At 40.4% G+C, this 20799-nt stretch overlaps 1 protein-coding gene across 1 annotated transcript in view; it reads left to right on the top strand.

The window, feature by feature from the left end:
* Positions 1–20181, top strand: part of LOC132821816 (PHD finger protein 13-like) — a 30435-nt gene extending 10254 nt beyond the window's left edge. Inside the window, exons 4-6 of the mRNA XM_060834644.1 lie at positions 9792–10488; positions 15380–15430; positions 16892–20181. Of these exons, the coding sequence (XP_060690627.1) occupies positions 9792–10488; positions 15380–15430; positions 16892–17118 (975 nt within the window). The 3' untranslated portion in view covers positions 17119–20181. The remainder of the gene's footprint in view (positions 1–9791; positions 10489–15379; positions 15431–16891) is intronic.
* The last annotated feature ends 618 nt before the right edge of the window (positions 20182–20799 follow it).

The following is a 20799-nucleotide window of genomic DNA, read 5'->3' as shown; positions in this document are numbered from 1 at the left end:
TGAACAGGATACAAATGTTACAGGAAGGATAGAAGTGGGGCTGGAGGAGACAACAGAGGATGAGGTGCGGCATTTTTGATAAGAGATAATATTATGCTGGTATTTAAGGGTATATATTTTTTTGGAAATACATCCAGGAAAGTTATTGGGATGGAATTGAGAAATAAGAAAGGGATGATCATCACATAGGGTTGTACAGCTGAGTCCACAATAATCAACAGGAAGTTGAGAGAAACAAATTTGAAGAGATCTGTTATCTGTCAGAATAAAGTGGTTATGATAAGGGATTTTAACATAGTCTGGGGCTGCCATAGTGTTAAGAGTCCAGATGGAGAGGAATTTGTTAAATGTGTACAAGAACATTTTCTGAGTCAGTATGTGGATGTACCTACTAGAGAAGGTGCAAAACTTGACTTACTCTTGGGAAATAAGGCAGGACAAGTGACTGAGGTGTCAGTGGGGGGAGCAGTTTGGAACAAGTGACCATAATTCTATTAGCTTTAAAATAGTGATAGAAAGGAATAGACTGGATCTAAAAGTTATAGTTCTAAATTGGAGGCAGGCCAATTTTGATGGTATTAGGCAAGGACTTTCAAAAGCTGATTGGGAGCGGATGCTCACAGGTAAAAGGACAACTGGAAAATGGGAAGCCATCACAAATGAGATAACAAGAGTCCAGAGACATTATATTCCTGTTAGGGTGGGATGGGATGCATCAAGAAGTTGAGTGTTTCGTCAAGAAAAGGAAACATATATCAGAAATAGACAGCAGAGATCATATGAATCCTTAGAGTATAAAGGCAGTAGGAGTACACTTAAGAGGGAAATCAGGAGGGCAAAAAGGGGACATTAGATAGCTTTGGCAAATCTGGTTAAGAAAAATCCCAAGGGATTTTATAAGTTCATTAAGGACAAAAGGGTAACAAGGGAGAGAATAGGGCCCCTCAAAGATCAGCAAGGTGGCCTTTGTGTGGAGCCACAGGAGATGGGAGAGATACTAAACAAATATTTTGCATCAGTGTTTACTGTGGTGAAGGACATGGACAATAAAGAATGTGGAGAAATAAATGGTGACATCTTGAAAAATGTTCATATTATCGAGGAGGTGGTGCTGGATGTCTTCAAACACACAAACGTGGATACATCCCCTGAACCTGATAAGGTATACCCTACAACTCTGTGGGAAGCCAGGGAAGTGTCTGCTGGCCACCTTACTAAGATATTTGTATCATCGATAGTAACAAGTGAGGTGCAGGAAGACTGGAAGTTGGCTAACATGATGCCACTATTTAGGAAAGATGGTATGGAAAAAGCAGGAAACTATAGATCGGTGAGCCTGACATTGGTGCTGGGCAAGTTGTTGGAGGAAATCCTGAGGGACCGAATTTACATGTATTTGGAAAGGCAAGGACTGTTTAGGGATAGTCAACACAGTTTTGTGCATGGGAAATCATGTCTCTTCATTACCTTTTCAAAAAAAGGTCAATCAAGAGGATTGATGAGGGCAGAGCAATGGATGTGATCTATATTGACTTCTGTAAGGTATTTGAAAAGGTTCCTCATGGTAGACTGGTTAGCAAGTTTAGCTTACATGGAACACTGGGAGAAGTAGCCAATTAGCGGAGCGTGGGTTTCCTCCGGGTGCTCCGGTTTCCTCCCACAGCCCAAAAATATGCAGTTAGGTGAATTGGCCAAGCTTAATTGCCTGTAGTGCTAGGTGAAGAGGTAAATGTAGGGCAATGGGTCAGGGTGGGTTGCTCTTCAGAGGGTCTGTGTGGACTTGTTGGGCTGAAGGTCCTGTTTGCACACTGTAAGTAATCTAATCTAATCTAAAAATGGTAGTTGAGTTTAATTTAGGTAAATGTGAGGTGTTGCATTTTGGAAAGGCAAATCAGGACATCGCTTATACACTTAGTTATAAGATCCTGGGGAATGTTGCTGGACAGAGACCTTGGAGTGCAAGTTCATAGTTCCTTGACAGTGGATTAGCAGGTAGATTGAATAGTGAAGAAGGCATTTGGAATGCTTTCCTTGATTAGTGACAGAATTGAGTAAAGGAGTTGGGAGGTCATGCTGCAGCTGAGCAGGACATTGGTTAGACTATTTTTGGAATATTGTGTGCAATTCTGGTCTCCCTCCTATTGGAAAGATGTGAGAACTGAAAGGGTTCAGAAAAGATTTACAGGGTGTTGCCAGAGTTGGACAGTTTGAACTATAGGGAGAGATTGTATAGGCTGGACTGTTTTCCATGGAGCGTTGGAGGCTGTGGGGTGACCTTATAGAGGTTTATAAAATCATGAGGTCATGGATAAGGTAAATAGACAAGGTCTTTTCCCTGGGATGGGGAAATCCAGAACTAGAGGGCATAGGTTTAGGGTATGAGAGAAAAGATTTAAAAGGGACCACAGAGGGTAGTGCATGTGTGGAATGAACTGCCAGAGGAACTGATGGCAGCTGGTATAATGATACCCTTCCAAATGCCTTTTAAATGTTATGTGAATAGAAAGGGTTTTGAGGGATATGGGCTAAATGCTGACAAATGGGATTATTTAGGCTATCTGGTTGGCATGGATGAATTGGACCAAAGAGTCTGTTTCCAATCTGTACATCTCTGACTGTAAGGGTGACAGTGTATGGAATGGGCACATGCAGGACGGACGAAGCAAAGGTAGAGACCACAAAAACGAAGTGGATGTAATGTAGGGACTGTATTTGTTTTGCCCACATCTGAGTGGCAAGTTGCAGTTAGAACTTGAGCACATGATTTAAACCTGTACCTTATTGTAGGACCAATGAAGTGCCTTACTGCAGGTGCTGTGGCTTTTTGGATGTAAGTTTTCTTTTGAAGTCCTGTTTAACATCTTTGTGGGACAAAAGATAAAGTGGCACACTTTCAAGGAGAAGAATCTTGTGTTCTGGCCAATATTTCTCCCTCAGTCATTCTACCAAAAAACAGATGAACTGGTCATAGTTTAATTGCTGTTTTGGGGTACTGTGATGAGAAATTTATTAAGTTAGAGGATGGTTAGTATGTGGAACGCATTGCCACAGAAGGCTGTGGAGGCGCAGTCATTGAGTGTATTTAGGATAGGGATAGGAGGTAAGGCCATCTGGGATTACAGGGAGAAAGCAGTAGAATGGACTTGAGAAATATATCAGCCATGATCAAATGGTGGAGCAGATGTGATGGACCGAATGGCCTAATTCTGGTACTGTGTATTGGGATCCTTAAATGCCCAGTTTAACTGCTACATTTGCCCACAAACCAACAGATAACTTCATAGGAGTTTGAAGCTTATGTGCTTAAATCATACACAATAGAACTAGCTTATTATCTTGTACAAACATGGCTTGGTGTGTGTTGGAATCTAGATGTCCAAATATTGCTGGTTTGGGTTTTTGAGCATCTCCAGACTGTTAGAAAGTATGTGCATTAACTTGGAGCAGGGTGTTTTGATTCTGGAGTAACCTCAACATGAGTAAATATTTTTGGCAGTGGTGTAGGGAAGTAAAGTACAATGTATTAAAAGCCGTATCTATGTCTGCTATTTGGGATGGGTGTGATGAGCATTGTTATTAATTGTATATTTAAATGTATGTAGGTGGTGGGTAATACTGGATAATAAGAATATAATACTTGTATTCTTATACAGGAAGATGGAAAAATATTTTATTCAATTGCTCAATGAAAATCTTGAGACTGTCATTTTGAAACTTCCATTGTATCTAGAGTTTGTAGGAGGGGTAGGCATGAAGAGTTCCAGATTTTCACAACACTGTATGGAAAGGTTGCCCCCTGTTTATTAGCTTTCAAGTTAACTTAGTTCAATTTAACTTAGGGAGTCCCTTGTTCTGGACTTCCCCACAGGGGGAAATAGTGTAGCTACTCCAATTTAGTATATGAAGTACCTCAATCAGATCATGCTCCTCTCCGAACCTTGTAAATTTGAGCAAGTATTGGAAAAGTTATGCGATTTTAACCCTTTAAAATTCCTGAATAATTCTAATGCATCTGTGCTGCATTCTCCAATTGTTTTTTGTTTTAAAAAAAAAGGAATTGCAGATGCTAAATTTGAAATAAAGGCTTAAATTGCTGGATATGCTCAGCCAGACATCTGTGGAGAGAAAAGTAAAGTTAATATTTCAGATCAAAAGTCTAAGAGCTAGACAGCCATAACCCAAACATAGTTATTTCCAATAGGGTCTGACTGCAGCAAATATAGAGGCATGCTAACAGAAAAAAGAACCTCTATTCTGAGATTTTGCTGTGTTTTGCATTAGGTTTGTCATGAGATTGAAGTTCTGGCCAGACTAGAACTGCTTATTAATTCCGTACACTTTATGACAATAACTAGCTTGCATGTTTAGCTCTGACATAGCTCAGGCACAGGTTTGTAAAGACAGTTTGCATTATTGTTAAGGTAGAATATTGTAGTCACCTTGTAATGTCCAGACATGCAGCATTCATCTTAGACTGCCAACACAATAACCAACGGAGCCTACTCTTTCTCTTTCCTGTTTTCAGAAAGATTGACACAGTAAACCCAGTGCAAACTTGTCACCATCATCAACTCCCTCATGTTTTAAGTGCATGCATGGGGTTGTTCCAAGCAGGATCATTATGGTCTGTTCCAGGATTATATTGTAACTCTCATTCTGGTTGATTGCATTAGATTAACAAAGTCACTGGAACATTGCACTGTGGTTAGATCTTAATGTGTAAATTATTTCATATCATTTCAGTGCAGTGCTACAGAATCAATTCCTTGTTCCTGAAGCAGTGAGGGAAAGGTTAGAATGTGACTAGTGTTAGAATGTAACACTTTATGAAGTTTGAATTGGGGGTAGGATGCAGTGAAACTGGTCTTGACTTGGACCCAAGTGCAGATACTACTCTGAGCCAACCTGAAAGTTTGGAAAGGTTTTGAAGATGAAATGGTTGGTGTGACTGCGTGGCTATGGATGTAGATGTTGACAGTAGGAAAGGTAGATGTTGGCTGCATGTAGCAGCACCCTAAACAGTTCTGCATGAGGTTTAAATGACTGAACAGCAAACAAACATGTCATGGTTCCTGGTTTGGGGTTTAATCAACTGGTAGTTAAGGGATCTGTGTTAGGATCATTTCTTCCAAACCAGTGACTCCAAATATTGCAAGCAAGAGGAAACTGCACTAGGTCCTGTGTTCAGAGAAATAAGTTAAAATTGCAAACATACGAACAAGAGTGGGCCACTCAGCCCTTCAAGTCTGCTCCACTATTCAATAAAATCATGACTAATCTGATCCACTCTACAATCTTGCATATCTCTGATTAATCTTTTGTGCCCTTGGTAATAAGAATCTATCTACCTCTGCCTTAACAAACTATAAGATTCTGCATTACTGCCTTTTTAGGGAAAGAAATTTCAGAGTCACTCAACCCTCTGAGAAATATTATTTCCTCAGCTCTGTCTTAATTGGGCAAACCCTTATTTTTAAATATGCATCTAGTCATAGATTCTCCCAAAAGAGGAAGTACCCTTTCCACATCCAGTCAGTCAAAACCCCTCAGGATCTTGTGTTTCAATGACCTCATCTCTGACTCTTCAAACTCCAGAGAAAATTAGCCTAGCCTATCTAGCATAGTCTCTTAGGCAATCCACTTATTGCAGTTAATGGTCTAGTAAAACTTCTCTGTACTGCTTCCAGTGCATTAATGTTCTTCCATAAGTAGTGATTGGTCTAATGATGATCAAGAAGCCATTGTCAATTGTCAGAAAAACCATCTGGCTCACTAATGTCCTTAAGGAAGGTAACTGCCATTCTTACCTGGTCTAGTCTACTCATGACTCCACACTTGTTACAATGTGGCTGAAACTTAACTGTCTCTGGGGATGGGGAATAAATACTGGTCTAACCAGAGAAGCTGACCCCTCATGAGTAAAGTTTTTAAAAAGTTGGTACCGTAATATGCTGGTTTAGGGAATTATCCTAAAAATTCAATAAATTCCTCATCTAGACTACTTCTTTTCTAATTTTTCCAGTCTATACCTCACAATAATTGCTGTCTCCATTTGAGGTGTTTAAGCTCAGAGTCTTTCTTCCTTACTATAATCCTGTCTTACTATGTTTACCATTGGAGTCTGTACACAGCTCTCACAGGTGACCTCTCGCCTTTGTCATTCAGATCTCTACCCAGACTGCTGCCATGTTCTAGTTTTCTGAACTAGTCCACTTTTCATAGCTTCCTGTTCTTCTAAATGCCACATACTCTTCCATATTCAGGTTACAAACGAGGTCACTCTGCTGCCACATCTTATTAGTAGCCATTAGATTGTACTTATTTATCTGAATTAGCACCTTTAATTCATCCGTTTTGTTTCAAATAATACGTACATTTGAAAACATTTTAAAGTTTTACATTTTCTCCTTTTATTTATTTTGTAACAAGTCTTATCTGCTGATATTTTTGAAGTTATAACAGAAACAGGCCATTTAGCCCAATGGATCTGTGCTGGTGTACATGCCCGACAGAAGTTTCCTCCTTTCCCACTTTATTACATTGGCAAACTATTTAATCTTGTATTCTGTTCTTTCTTATGGGCTTGACTAGATTTGTCTTCAATATGTCAATGCTGTTCACCTAGACTACTTTCCATGGTAGCAAGTTCCACATTTTCACCACACGATAGATTAAAACGATTCTTCCAAATACCCGATGGGATTTATTAGTGACTATGTTGTACTTATGACCCTAGTTTTGGTTTCCCCACATGAGGCATGACTTAGGATGTGTGGATTGGAAAAACAGGCTTCAAGAGAAGAACACTAATGAGATGTGGGGATTGTTCAAGGAGCAGCTACTGCGTGTCCTCGATAGGTATGTACCAGTCAGGCATGGTGTAAAGGGCCTTGTGAGGCAGCCGTGGTTTAGTAAGGAATTGGAGTCCCTTGTGAAAGGGAAGAAGGCGGCATATGTAAAGATGAGGCGTGAAGGTTCAGTAGGGGCGATTGAGAGTTATAAGGTAGCCAGGAAGGAGCTAAAGAGGGAGCTAAGAGAAGCGAGAAGGGGACATGAAAAGTCTTTAGCTGGTAGGATTAGGGAAAACCCAAAGGCTTTCTATAGGTATGTCAAGAATAAAAGGATGACTAGGGTAGGTATCGGTCCAGTCAAGGATAGTAGTGGGAAGTTGTGTGTGGAGGCGGAGGAGATTGGAGAGACATTAAATCAGTACTTTTCATCAGTTTTCACTCAGGAACAGGACACTGTTGCTGATGTGAATATGGAATCACAAATAATTAGAATGGATGCCCTGGAAATATGCAGGGAAGAGGTTTTGGGAATATTGGAGAGGATGAATATAGATAAGTCTCCTGGGCCTGATGGCATTTACCCCAGGATCCTATGGGAAGCTAGGGAGGAGATAGCAGAGCCATTGGCCTGGATTTTTATGTCGTCATTGTCAACGGGAATAGTACCAGAGGACTGGAGGATAGCGAATGTGGTCCCATTGTTCAAGAAAGGGAGTAGGGATAGCCCTAGTAACTATAGGCCAGTGAGTCTGACTTCAGTGGTGGGCAAAGTCTTAGAGAGAATGGTAAGGGATAAGATTTATGAACATCTGGGTAGGAATAACGTGATCAGGGATAGCCAGCATGGTTTTGTGAAGGGCAGGTCGTGCCTCACAAACCTTATTGAGTTCTTTGAGAAGGTGACTAAGGAAGTGGACGAGGGTAAAGCAGTAGATGTTGTGTATATGGATTTTAGTAAGGCGTTCGATAAGGTTCCCCATGGTAGGCTAATGCTAAAACTTCGGAGGTATGGCATTGAGGATACATTAGAGGTTTGGATTAGGAATTGGCTGGCTGGAAGGAGACAGAGGGTAGTAGTTGATGGATTATGTTCATCTTGGAACGCAGTTACTAGCGGTGTACCACAAGGATCTGTTTTGGGACCATTGCTTTTTGTTGTCTTTATAAATGATCTAGAGGAAGGACTTGAAAGCTGGTTAAGCAAGTTTGCGGATGACACAAAAGTCGGTGGAGTTGTGGATAGTGAGGAAGGAAGTGGTAGGTTACAGCGGGATATAGATAAGTTGCAGAGCTGGGCGGAAATGTGGCAAATGGAATTCAATGTAGCTAAGTGCGAAGTCGTTCACTTTGGTAGGAATAACAAGATGATGGATTACTGGGCTAATGGTAGGCTACTTGGTAGTGTGGATGAGCAGAGGGATCTTGGTGTCCATGTACACAGATCTCTGAAAGTTGCCACCCAGGTAAATAGTGCTGTGAGGAAGGCATATGGTGTACTGGGCTTTATTGGCAGAGGAATTGAGTTCCGGAGTCCTGAGGTCATGTTGCAGTTGTATAAGACTCTGGTGAGGCCTCATCTGGAGTATTGTGTGCAGCTTTGGTCGCCATACTATAGGAAGGATGTGGAAGCTTTAGAACGAGTGCAGAGGAGGTTTACCAGGATGTTGCCTGGAATGGTAGGAAAATCTTATGAGGAAAGGCTGAGGCACTTGGGGCTGTTCTCATTGGAGAAGAGAAGGTTTAGAGGAGATCTGATAGAAGTGTATAAGATGATTAGGGGTTTAGATAGGGTAGATACTAAGAACCTTTTACCGCTAATGGAGTCAGGTGTTACTAGGGGACATAGCTTTAAATTAAGGGGTGGTAGGTATAGGACAGATGTTAGGGGTAGATTCTTCACACAGCGGGTTGAGAGTTCATGGAATGCCCTGCCCGTATCAGTGGTGAACTCTCCTTCTTTATGGTCATTTAAGCGGGCATTGGATAGGCATTTGGAAGTTATTGGGCTAGTATAGGTTAGGTAGGATTCGGTCGGCGCAACATCGAGGGCCGAAGGGCCTGTACTGCGCTGTATCCTTCTATGTTCTATGTATATTCTGTATGTCTGCCGTATCAAATTTTTCATAACTTCAAAGATTTCTCTCCTGCCATTCCTTAACATTTTCTTTTCTAGAAAAAGGAATCCCGGGCTTCACAATTGTCATTTCTCCGTTATGGATTCAAGAATAGATTAGTGAGCCAGGACTCCAGCCACAATGTGCAAGCAAGGTCACCCTTCTCACAGCTTCCCTGATTACTAATTTTGTGCTAAATTAGACTGTCTTTCTTGTCCTGTGGACCGTAAAGGTCACGACTTCGAGGACACATCAATCTGTCGTCCCTCAAGGAGTGTAGTATCCACTTGTGGAAGTTGACGGTCTGGTTTAAGAGAGAAATCTCTGAAATATGGCGGCTTTTACTTTCAGCTATTTTTGTAGGTAACTATCCGATGGATTATTAAATTTTCCAGACCTCTTATGCCATTTCAAGATGGTGCATAATGTGGAATAATGTACACCCCATCAAAGAAGGGACACATCTCTGCAAGGTCTGTTGATGATTGACCTTTGGAATTAAGGCTTTCTGACCAAACGGTGAATTGACATTTTTGAGATTACACCATTATTTCACATAGTGGTAAACTGCAATTTATATACGTATGTGCATGCATGCAAATCCATGAAATCAGAATTAAGATTTGACATTCAGAATAGCAAATCAGAGAAACATCACACTTAGGAAGTGTCTTTCTATTTGAAGGACAGTTACTAGTATTAGCATGTGTGGTGTGTAGTTGACGTGTTGCGTGTAGCTAGCATTCATCCTTGACATAGCATACCATTATGCTGAAAACCACCTAAAAGTAACCAGTAAGGAAACCTTGAAATGGAAATATTTTTCTCTTCTTGACTTTTCTCTTATGTTTAAAAAGTTTTTTGTTATTTCCTTCTTCCTTCACAGCATGACCCTTGGATCCATGCAAGTCTGAGTCCTCGGAACAGCACTGGAAGCACGCTGGACAGTGATAGCTGGGAGTCTTCCCGCTCTTCTGACTCCCATGTTCTACATTATGGCAAAAAAATAAAATGCATGGTCGACAAAGAAGTAATGAAGCGGGGAAAGTCAGACAGTCTGTTGCTGGAGCGGCCAAATTTCACCAATACCTTGTTCGAGAGTCCAGAGAAAACAAAATCGGAGAAAGTGAAGAAGAAGAAGATTTCTTTGAAGAAATTAAGTCTTGACGGGGTGAGGAAGAAGAAGAGTTCTGAAAGTGTGAAGAGGATCAATTTGGAAAATGGTAGGAAGACTATGTCCCAGCCACCAGCTGAGATCACTAGACCAATAGAGGTCCGACAGATGATTGAAAAGGTGCCACAGAGTGAGACTGAGTCAGAGGAGGAGACACTTAATAAATCTCACGAAACTAAAGAGATCAGCAAACAGACTTTGCTGCTGGAAGAGTTTGAAAGAGAGGCTGCAGATGCAGAAAGATCTTTGGTGATTGAGCAGTTCAAAGGATTGCAGAAAGATCAGGAAGAAAAGCATGAAGCAATTGAAAAGAAGGAAGATCGGAAGGAAGGGGAAAATGAGAAGCAAGTGGAGAAGTGCAGCAAAGATCTGGAAGCAAGTGTAACAGATGAAATCACAGTGGGCTCAGGTAAGTTTATTAAGGAAATGTTAATGTGAACCTCTGGGCAGCTTCAGCATAAAACAATACAATCCTAGCAAAAGAATCATAAAAGGAGAAGTCTGCCAACAGAGTTTTCTCTTGAGTTCAGATATCTAAAATATCAGTGATTCTATTAATGTCATTTTTAAATGAATTGAAAACCAATATGAGGAGATACTGAAGAAATGAGAGTTGCTTTCCTTGAATCTCAATCTCCCCATCGAATCCCCTCTGCTTAAGTAGGTCAAAGTCAATAAGTCATTTTGATACAGCAAATAAGGGAGACATTGTTTGTACTGACAGGAGCATCACTGACCTGAAGGAAAATATTTAAGGTAAAGGGCAAAAGAAGCAGAGGTAAGATGAAAACTTCTTACTCTGAATGGCCTACGATGCATTTCAGCGAGTGATGCAGACATCTCGACATTGTATAAGTTCCCCCTGTTCTGTTTACTGGGGATTGTGCGGCAGCTCCTTTCCCTTTCTTTCACTTACTTTCACTTCAGGTCTGTTAAAATGGTCAATTTTTTTTTGCCGCCTCTTAACACTGTCACAAGTCTCCATGTCTTTTTCCCGACTCACTGAAATAGTGTGTACCTCCGTGACTTATTCTTGGATTTGTGAATATCAATGAATGCTTCCTGCATTTTGAGAAGGTGAAGCTAAATTCTCTCCTTGAACTATTGTGATCCAAGTCATAAATGTGTGCACACAGTGCTACGTGTGTGGGTACTATGTGGTTAATTTTTATGGGGGTTATGGTCAATTGCAAACAGATGCCTTACTACAGCAACCAATATCTATGCTACTGCATCTCTGTCTTGCACAAGGCCCCTCAATGCCTATTTTCTGCTCACTGCCCTCCACCACCGCTCATGGCACTGTACAGTGAGGGTGGAGACAGGTGAGTGAAATGGAGCAAGTGAAGGGTCCGAAACAGCTAATGATGCAGTCAATAGGCACTAGGGTATTGGGAGTGGGACAGTAAGCATGTCAGAAAACACATCACCATTCCTTTTTGGTGTCACTGGAAAAATCAGTTCGTTCTTATTGCTCAATACTCGATATAAAATAGCTTATTCTTTACTTGCTATCTCAGTATACTGTTCTGGAAAACCATCTGGCACGCTTTCAATGGATTCATCCATTACAGCATTTGGCTAGCTCGGTTTACCTAAATCTGTATATAGATTGAAGTCCTTCATGATTACTGTATTCCCATTTTTTCTGATTTATACTCTATCCTACTATTACTATTGTTTGTGACCTATAAACAACTCAGCAATGTTTGGTTCCCCTGATATTTTGTAGCTCCACCCAAAACTGAATCTTCATCTTGATCTTCGATTTTTTTTTTTGAATACAGTACTAATCTCATTCTTTGTTAATAGCATTATGCCACCATATTTTCCTGTTTGTCAATCTTACCTGAATGTCAACTGTCAGTTCTCAAGCCTCAGTCACTCTGCAGCCGTGACTCCATAATGGCAAAATGCTAATTCATCAACCTTGTTGCAAATGTTATGTTCTTTTTAAGATCATTTTTGCAGCCTGTAGCTTTGTCTGACTTTGTTTCCTGTTTCCCTCTGGTACTTTGCTCTCTTATGTTGGCTTTGGTGCAAATTTGCCTTCAACTGGGTATTCTGACCAGATGTGACAAATCTTATAAAAACTTTTGTAACAGGAGATATGGATATCATTGGTATTGAAGACTCCAACTGACACTTAGTACAACTAACTATTAAGTACAAACATTAAATTCTTCAGGCACATGAGTGGGTTAATGGTAAACTAATATTTAACAACAGAGGAGCATGCTTCAAATGATCTGAGGTAAAATGAAATATGAGATTTTTATATCATCACCGGCATATGGTATAATAGTGATGATATGATGAACGTGTCTCTTAAAAATATACTGTCCGTAAGATGTAATACTACTGACTTTGCTCTTTAATTTACCACATCTTCCCTCACATGATCCCTCGCCCCATACTATTTAATTTATAGCCTTCTCAACTGCCCAGCTACATAGCTCATCAAAGTACTAATCCCAGCATGGTCATAAAAAGACTCTCCCAATCTCCGACTTATGCCCCCTCCTCCCCCAGTGTGGTCGTTCTTTCTCTTTCTGCCTTACTCAGGTTGTTGTTTTCCTTTATTATCGTGCTGTCTTGCCTTGTGGCAAACAGAATATAGAAGACATCTTTTCAACCTTGATCTTCATTATCACAATTTTAAATTTTCTGTTATAGCTTTAATTGTAATTGCCCTACCTGTCATTTGCTGTGGTTCAGATAATGAGCTGGAGATTCTTTCCTTTTTGAAATAATGCTTTGCTTTTTAAACTTGGCTCCTATCTGCACAAGCTGTTCAACCAGAACCTCTTTCACAATCTTACTTATGTCCTTGATATATTTCTGGACTGTAACAACTGGACTTTTCCCATTCCCCACACATTCCTCCTTTGTCCAGAGCAGATGCTTGAAAGCCTGGTACTGGGCATGCACTACAGCTTTTTGAACTGTCTGCTGCACTAAGAAGTATCTAATCTTCGTATCTACGAACTATGTTACTCCCACTAGTTTTATTAATTCTCCCACTTTTACGTGATTTCTTGCACTGTGGTGCCATGGTCACTTCACTCATTCATCTTGTGCGTCATGTTCTTCCACACAGGCTGCATCAACCCTGTACCTGTTGGAAAATTGCAAGGGCTGAGATTCCTCAAACGTTGGGAGTGTTCTTCACTGATATACCTGCCTTTCCTATCCTGAAATGTGAACCAAAGCAGATGACTCTATCCCCTCTCTAAGGAAAAAAAAATCTACATGATTTGTTCACCCCTCTCTGTTGTAGTCTTGGCCTCTGACTCAGTCATACTGAGTCAATGTTCCTCCAGCCATTTACGTGTAATGCAGATGTGTTTGCGTTGTATCATGCTCTGTTCCTGAATACTCTCATTCTATAGTCACCACACATTACTTGGTTTGCCATATTTATAGCATTTAATAAGTCAATAACTTTCACTAATTAAACGTTAATGAATGTCCCTGGTCCTGCCTGTGCTTATATTCATCAAAGTGAATGCTTAAAATTCACCGACTAGAGGGAACACTCAACAACAAACCTTTACTCCTACTAGCAGTAAGCTCTACTACTGCTAATAAGACATAGCAATTTCTAAAGTTGCCTGCAATATGAAAGGAAGACGAATCCGATAAATATTTGCTAAATGGTGAATTACCAAATTTCCAAAGATGTCATACTCTGAATTTTCTAAGATCTTGGGTGTATCTGGGAGCCATTGATTGGATTGCAGTGGGTCAGTTCAGATTGGTTCTCTGTCCAATACCAACCCACTCCAAGGATGAATTATCTTGCTTTAAAAAGCACAAATTTCTCACCATTCATCACGTGTGCACTCTGGCAAGTCTGCAAGGATGGCCAATTGATAATGAAGGATGAGTTATTTGTTAACCACACTATTTTAGTTTCAAACTATTGAACCATTGCTCATATTGTGTATTTTATTTCCTACCATTTGAAGGATGTCAATGAGTTAGAATTGATCTTGAACAGTGGAGTGGAATGGGAAATAACAAATAGCTCATTCCTTTTAACATTCTGCCCAACTGGTTCTGATCCCTCATCCAAGTGCCCAATTTTTTTTTCTAATTCTGACAACTTATGCAGTGAATGTAATCAAGCTGGAACCTTGGCATGCTCACTGGATCATAGTCAAAAGCAAAGGGCATTTTTTATTTAACTGACCCTGCCCCTCCAACCCCAAAAAGAACACTTTGCCCCACTTTTTGATGATTGATTAAACAAGTTGGATAAAATATCACATGAAACAAACAGAAAATGCTGGAAAACCTCAAGTCTGCCAAAATCTCTGGGGACAGTGGCACATTTAATGTTTTGAGTCTAATATGTCTTCTTCAGAATTTCTCTTTCTGCCAATGCTGCCAGACGTACAGAGTTTCTCAAATTTTCTGTGTTTCAGATTTCCAGCATTGGTTGTATTTCTGTTTCATTTGATAGATCTCATTATGCTATTTTTCATACAAGCACAGGGAATCAGTGTGGATTTCACCAATGTCCCCATTCTCACAACCCCAGATCCAACCTTCCAACTCTGCATCACTGTCTAGAATGACCTACCTGTCCATCTTTCTTCCCACCTATCCACTCCATCCTCCTCAATGACCTATCACCATCACCACCCCCCCCCCGCGACCTTCATCTATCTATTGCATTCCCAGCTACCTTCCTCCGCCCCATCCCATTTATCTCTCAGCCCCCTTCCCCCAATTCCTGATTAAGAGCTTATGCTCAAAACATTGACTCTTCTCCTCTGATGCTGCCTGACCAGCTGTGCTTTTCCAGCACCACACTCTTCGAAGCAGAGAATTATTCCCATTGCGTCAAACAATAGTTATCTCTAGCTCAACATCTTTCCTTTTTTAAAAAAAAATTGGTCAATATTATATTGCAATTTTTGGGAACATGAAAATTAGCTGTACGCAAGTGAGGGCCTGGTGTTGTCGTTCTTGGATATGTTATTTGAAGAATGCAAACATGCTTTACTCTCCAAAATAAGTGTCTGTTCATTACTAACACTTGGTCCCAATGTGGTCGATAGTGAGCTCAGTGCTTGTGGAACAAGAATTCCTCCATTTCAAGACAGATTAAAAACGCTTGTTGGGAAAGAGTAATCAGGAATGTAGGATCAAATTGTAAGGATAGAACTAAGTTGAGATCTGATTGAATAGAAGAAGGGCTGAATGGATACTTCCTTTTTCTGCAAAGTTTGGAAATTTTCTTCGTTTGAAGCAAGTGAAATGACTAACTTGTTGTCTCATTTACCTTGCAGGTCCTACTCCTAACACAGACACAGTCTCCACAGAAAACCTCAAGATTGAAGGTAAGCTTACTAATGGACCTTCTGATAATGAGATTAGATAGACCATATTTCTTTCTCTCTTACCAATACTACAATGTTTGATGCTTTTCAGTTCTATTCCATCATTCTTTCTAAGCTTCCAATGCTCTTCTCATTCATTCTTCACACTGTATCCTATCCTTAATGTTTTGTTTTTGGTATCTTGAGAGTTTGAACTCTTCTCCTTCTGCTTTAAAGAACCCAAATAGTATGTTGAATAACTTCATCCCTTCTCTTTACCTGTACTCTATTTGAACCTTGACATTGTAGTGTGACTCTTCCTTGGCTTTGTCAGCTTCTTTGGAGAACTTGCTTACACTGCATACTCCAATGGTTTCCATTACAGGAGGAATTCTGTATGCCTGAGGCCATTTGTCACTTCTCTTACCCCCCCACATCACCCCAACCCCTAGCCTGTAGCCACTGACCTATATGAGCTTCTGATGCATATACAATTTTAAACTTCTGACCTTTATTTATTCGTGAAACATTTGGTGTCTCTAATGCCATGCTTCCTTATCTCAGCAAGCTCCTCCAGTGATACCACCCCCTGATTCATCTCCGTGCTTTTCTAGATTTTCATATTTGCCGATCCTCAACACCATCACAGCACTATTATCGGCTATGCCTTCAGTTGCTTGGGCCCTGCTATCTTAAGGTATTGCTAGAGGCAAGGGATTAATAGATAGAAAGTTGAGCAAATCGTGGTCAGAGCATTCTAGGAATATGAGATACAGTTCTGGTTATTTTATGTTAAGAATATGGGATCACTGAAAATATGCAAAGAAGATTTGCATGAAAACACCAGAATGCACCAATATTTTCTCAATGCGATAAATGCCAACCTTGTTAATGATACTCTCATCCAAAGAAATAAAATCTACCTTTTCTCCAGATTTATGAACCTACAAAGTATTTAAAGGGTAAATTCAGGTAAGATATTATCAAGGTGAGGATTTTAGAACCAGCTGGTACTAAATTAAAAATGAGGAGGGTGCCATATAGGACCAAGATGCATAGAAATTTTACTTGGAGATGGATGTTGGTGACCCTTTGTGCCACAGATAAATAAATTATGGGGATAATATGGGTAAAAAACTGAAGTATTCAATCAGCTATATTTGTATTAAATTGTGGGACAGATTTTACAGGCTTAATGGCTTACTCTTGTTCATATTTTCCTCACTGCTTTTAATGATGTGAATTTATACTGATTGGTTCCTTTGCTTCTGTATTCCTACTTTCTATGTTACGTGTGACCTCACTTTTCTTGCAAACATAGTAACTCTCACTTAGCTAGATTGAAATTCAGCTGCCAATTTGTTAATGTTACCTTCGTAATTTTCTGCAGTCCTTGGTATTGACTATTGTCACTGTCCGATCTAATGATAATTCTGGTTGAGTATTGAGTATCTGATGTGTTGACCATTTGGCTCCTTTCAGATGATGACTCATGGGACCTGATTACCTGCTTCTGTATGAAGCCTTTTGCTGGTAGGCCAATGATTGAGTGCAACGAGTGTGGGACCTGGATTCATCTCTCTTGTGCTAAGATCAGGAAATCGAATGTTCCCGAGGTTTTCATCTGCCAGAAGTGTAAGGACTCAAAGCAGGACATTAGGAGGTCCAATCGAGCTCGAACCGGGCCCAAGAAACGCTTCAGCGAATGACTAATCAGAGACCTGATGGTTCTGACAAGTCATAGAGACAATCATGCACAATGGGAAAAGGAAAAGGTGTATTGAGAACTTTGTGGGACCAACTCTGCCCTGTCTGGTCAGGCATTGATCATTTGCCATCTTGAAAAAAACTCAAAGGTGCAGGATTCACCGTATGTTGAATGTGTATATAATCCAAGTCCTGGAGCGCTCGACCTCTTCTCAGTCATCCAATCTCTCTGCAATTTTTCTTTTGGCAGTAATCCCATTGAAGTCTGCAACCTAGAGACTGGACCAAAACAGTTCCCTATTCTGCACTCTCCTATTTAAAGTAGATCTGTGATTATGAAGCAGGACTTCTAAGTCAAGAGATGCCAGGAAATACCATGGATTATCTGTTACTATTAGTGTTGACTATGCCCATTGTCATTGGAACAAGGGACAATGTGAATTTTTGGTACTTTGCAGAGGACTGCCAGTTGAATGAGGTTGTGTATTTGTGCTGGGGAGGAGCAGGGTTGGAGGACTAAGACATGGCCTCTCTGTCATAGCAATGCAATTTGATTTTGTATGTCAAGCATAAACATAGTAGAGGGGCCTCTTCTCAACTTTGGTTAAAGCACCTTAATTAGAGATTAAGGTGATTGCATGAGTAGGCTGAGGCCTTGAGTTTGAGAAGTCGCTATGCAAAGTTCTAGGTGTTGGGTTCCATTAATATCTTCTGCAAACCTTTTAGAAAAGTGTGTTGTTCAACAGAACAGTTTGTTCTTATTCTGTTTCATATTCAAAAAAAAGTGCAATTATGATTGGATATTTGTTTCCCATAAACAAAGGTTAATTTCTGTTAATCAGGAATTGATTCTGATACCTTTGGTTTCTAGGCGGCTGTTTGTGGAGGCTTCCATCTCAAGGTTCCTCTTCCCCACAAATTCCCAATCATCAAAAAAAAGGGAGCAATATTGAGCCATGCTGGCATATTTGATTCTTAGCATCACTAGTTTAATGGCAGGAGGAGTCAGCCAGGGTACCCAATTCTTTTAAAACAAAAAAAAATTCCCATTGTGGATGGCAGACAAAAGCTGTATGTCAGTTCCTCTGCAGTGGTAAGTCTGTTCCTGCTTGGGGTATAGATTCTTATTTTGCCACTGGTGTGGACTATCTAAGGATCTAACATTGCAGTCAGGCATGAGTTAGTGTCTGGATCAGTGGTCCCAGCCCACAACATTTGTTGAACTCTTGATAATGTGATGAGACACAGACCTTGGAGTTTACACCACAAACCTTGATCAGCATAGTTCAGTTATAAGCTGCCTTAATAACGAACACGTAAAGCAATCTCCATCTTTCTTCACACCTCTAACAGTGAACTAATATGAAATATCCAAGGCCACGTGAACACCATTAACACCCACACCAGTTAGAGATTCCATCTTTCCAAACTTCAGTCATTGCTGTACAAAGCACTTTAAGCTGCATAACACAGTACAGTTGAGTACGGGTCCCTCACTGGATTGGCAAATTTTTAAAACTGTTAATGCAGCTCTGTCTCTTTTGAAGGTACTAACTGTTTATGCTGGAGACTTTCTTTCATGCATAAGTGTTATGTGCATTTTATTATAGACCAAAATCATTCCTCTTAAAAACATGCAATGCTCAACACCTGAGGAACCAACATCGACCAGCTGTTGAGATTGACTACTGGATACTGATCCTTTACTCATCCAGTGTGCTGAATTTTGGAAGGGTTTTCTGTAGTGTGCAGACTTCAGTGAGCAGGGAAGTTTCACCCTTGGAAACTGATTGATTGATTGTTTTAGCGTGACTGCTGGAATTCTATCCTTGTCGTATTTTGATTTAAGATGTCTTTGTTTTTGGGTATCGGGTTATCTGCAAAGCTCTGTTGCACAAATTACAGAGTTGGAACTTTGAACTTTTGCCTACAAATGAATCCCATAAAACTAAATGATTTAGTTGGAATTATTCTGGTTTTAGTGTAGCCAGGAGAGAATAGATGAGAAAGTTTCAGATATTTCTGGGTAAGAATCAGGGATGTGGAATTAGTTTGACCTAACAGATTTTTTTAATGAAGTTTTCTGTTTTTAGAAACTTTTTTTCTTTTAAAAGGGATGGTCAGAGTGAAGGGATTTTCCTAAGGTGAGTTGATAGTACTCAATCCAGCGAGACTCTTAGCCTGTGCTGAGGTGGTTAATTTCTTATTCTCATTAGGTAATGGGTGCAGAATTGATTTCTGGTGCCCCGAGTTAACACTGGCCCCTGCCCCAACACCACCACCCTCCCACAACCATCCCAATAGCCCCTTCCCTCGAGGCTGCACTTGCGCCATTTTTTTGACCGTGAAGGGGAGGAGGGGAAGTGTATTGAGATTGGTGGGGAAGAACAGGAGGAGTCCAGGTGGAAAACTGAACAGCACAGGAGGAGTAGCTAGAAGCTGGGATTTGGATGTAGTCACTATCCCTTTATTAGAAGCATGGATGTTTTTTAAACTATAAAAAGATTACACCCAGGTCATGGTATTTGGCCCAGTGCCAAAATTTGCCATATATTCTGTTTGTAAATACACCAGAAATTAATCTGTAAATAATCCTGTTTAAGAAGCAATGGAAGATAGGATGGGATGCTGGCATTGAGATTTCTTGGGATATGGTGTAAATTGCACTAAACCTTTCACCATGAGAATCAACAGAGGGGGTCAGCCCTCAAACTTGTGTTATTTTGTACAAATGTAAGATAATCGAAACCTGCATTTATAAAGTGCAGGCTATGTTTAAGATGTACCTGCTCATTCCTTAAGACCAGTTTTCTGTGGGAATGATTTGTATTTTCTGTAAGTATCACTTTTTGAATTGTTTGATGCAGTTGGTAAGGGATTAGGAGAGCAGGGAATAACTTTAAAATGTCCCTCTGCCTCCTTTCAGTGCAGGCATCACAGCCAAGTCTCAAGCATGGACATTAACCTGATGCCCTTATGATTGTTGGGCAACAATCTACCACTGCATCACCACATTGACTGGTTTTATACTCCTGGCAGGTAAAATAAAATCTACGTTGAATATACATCTTGGAAACTGGGTGTTAATATTTTGTCCCTGGGAATGATTTACAATGTTAGATTTGGACAGGCATAGCCAGAACCTACTATCCATCTTGCCATGCAATTGTTGGGTTTATCACAAACAAATTTCTGCTTGTGCAGTGGAACTGAGAATATGATGTATTTGAACTGCTACATGTATTCTTGCGATGGAAACAAAGAAACTGTTCCTGGTTGGAGGATCTAAGGAGGCGTTATCTTGGCAAGAGTGCTAGGCTGTTTAATGGCGCAGTGAGGAAGCACTTTGAGGTAAGGACAGTGGGAGTCTGGAACTTTCCTTCACAATGTTACTGTGGTCAAGACTCTGGTTGATAGTAGATCATTTGTTGGGTATGTATATCGAGGGTTAAAGTGGATACGTTAGAGATACTGATGAGCCGTGACCTATTTGAGTGACAGAACAGGTTCTGGCGCTGAATGGCTTCCTGTTCTGGTGGACCACACATGGCTCTGTTACCTTTCCCTCCTGCCATCAGGACAAATCAAGTTTGGAAATTTGGTAATCATGGATCTATTTTAGTCCCAAGTCCATGAATACAAGTATCCAGCACCTTTCAAATCCCTCATGCTTGGAAACAGCT

The sequence above is a fragment of the Hemiscyllium ocellatum genome, chromosome 13, assembly GCF_020745735.1.
Source record: "Hemiscyllium ocellatum isolate sHemOce1 chromosome 13, sHemOce1.pat.X.cur, whole genome shotgun sequence".
NCBI classification, from domain to species: Eukaryota; Metazoa; Chordata; class Chondrichthyes; order Orectolobiformes; family Hemiscylliidae; genus Hemiscyllium; species Hemiscyllium ocellatum.
The sequence above is the reverse complement of the archived record's forward strand: the minus strand, read 5'-3'. Positions and strand labels throughout refer to the sequence as shown.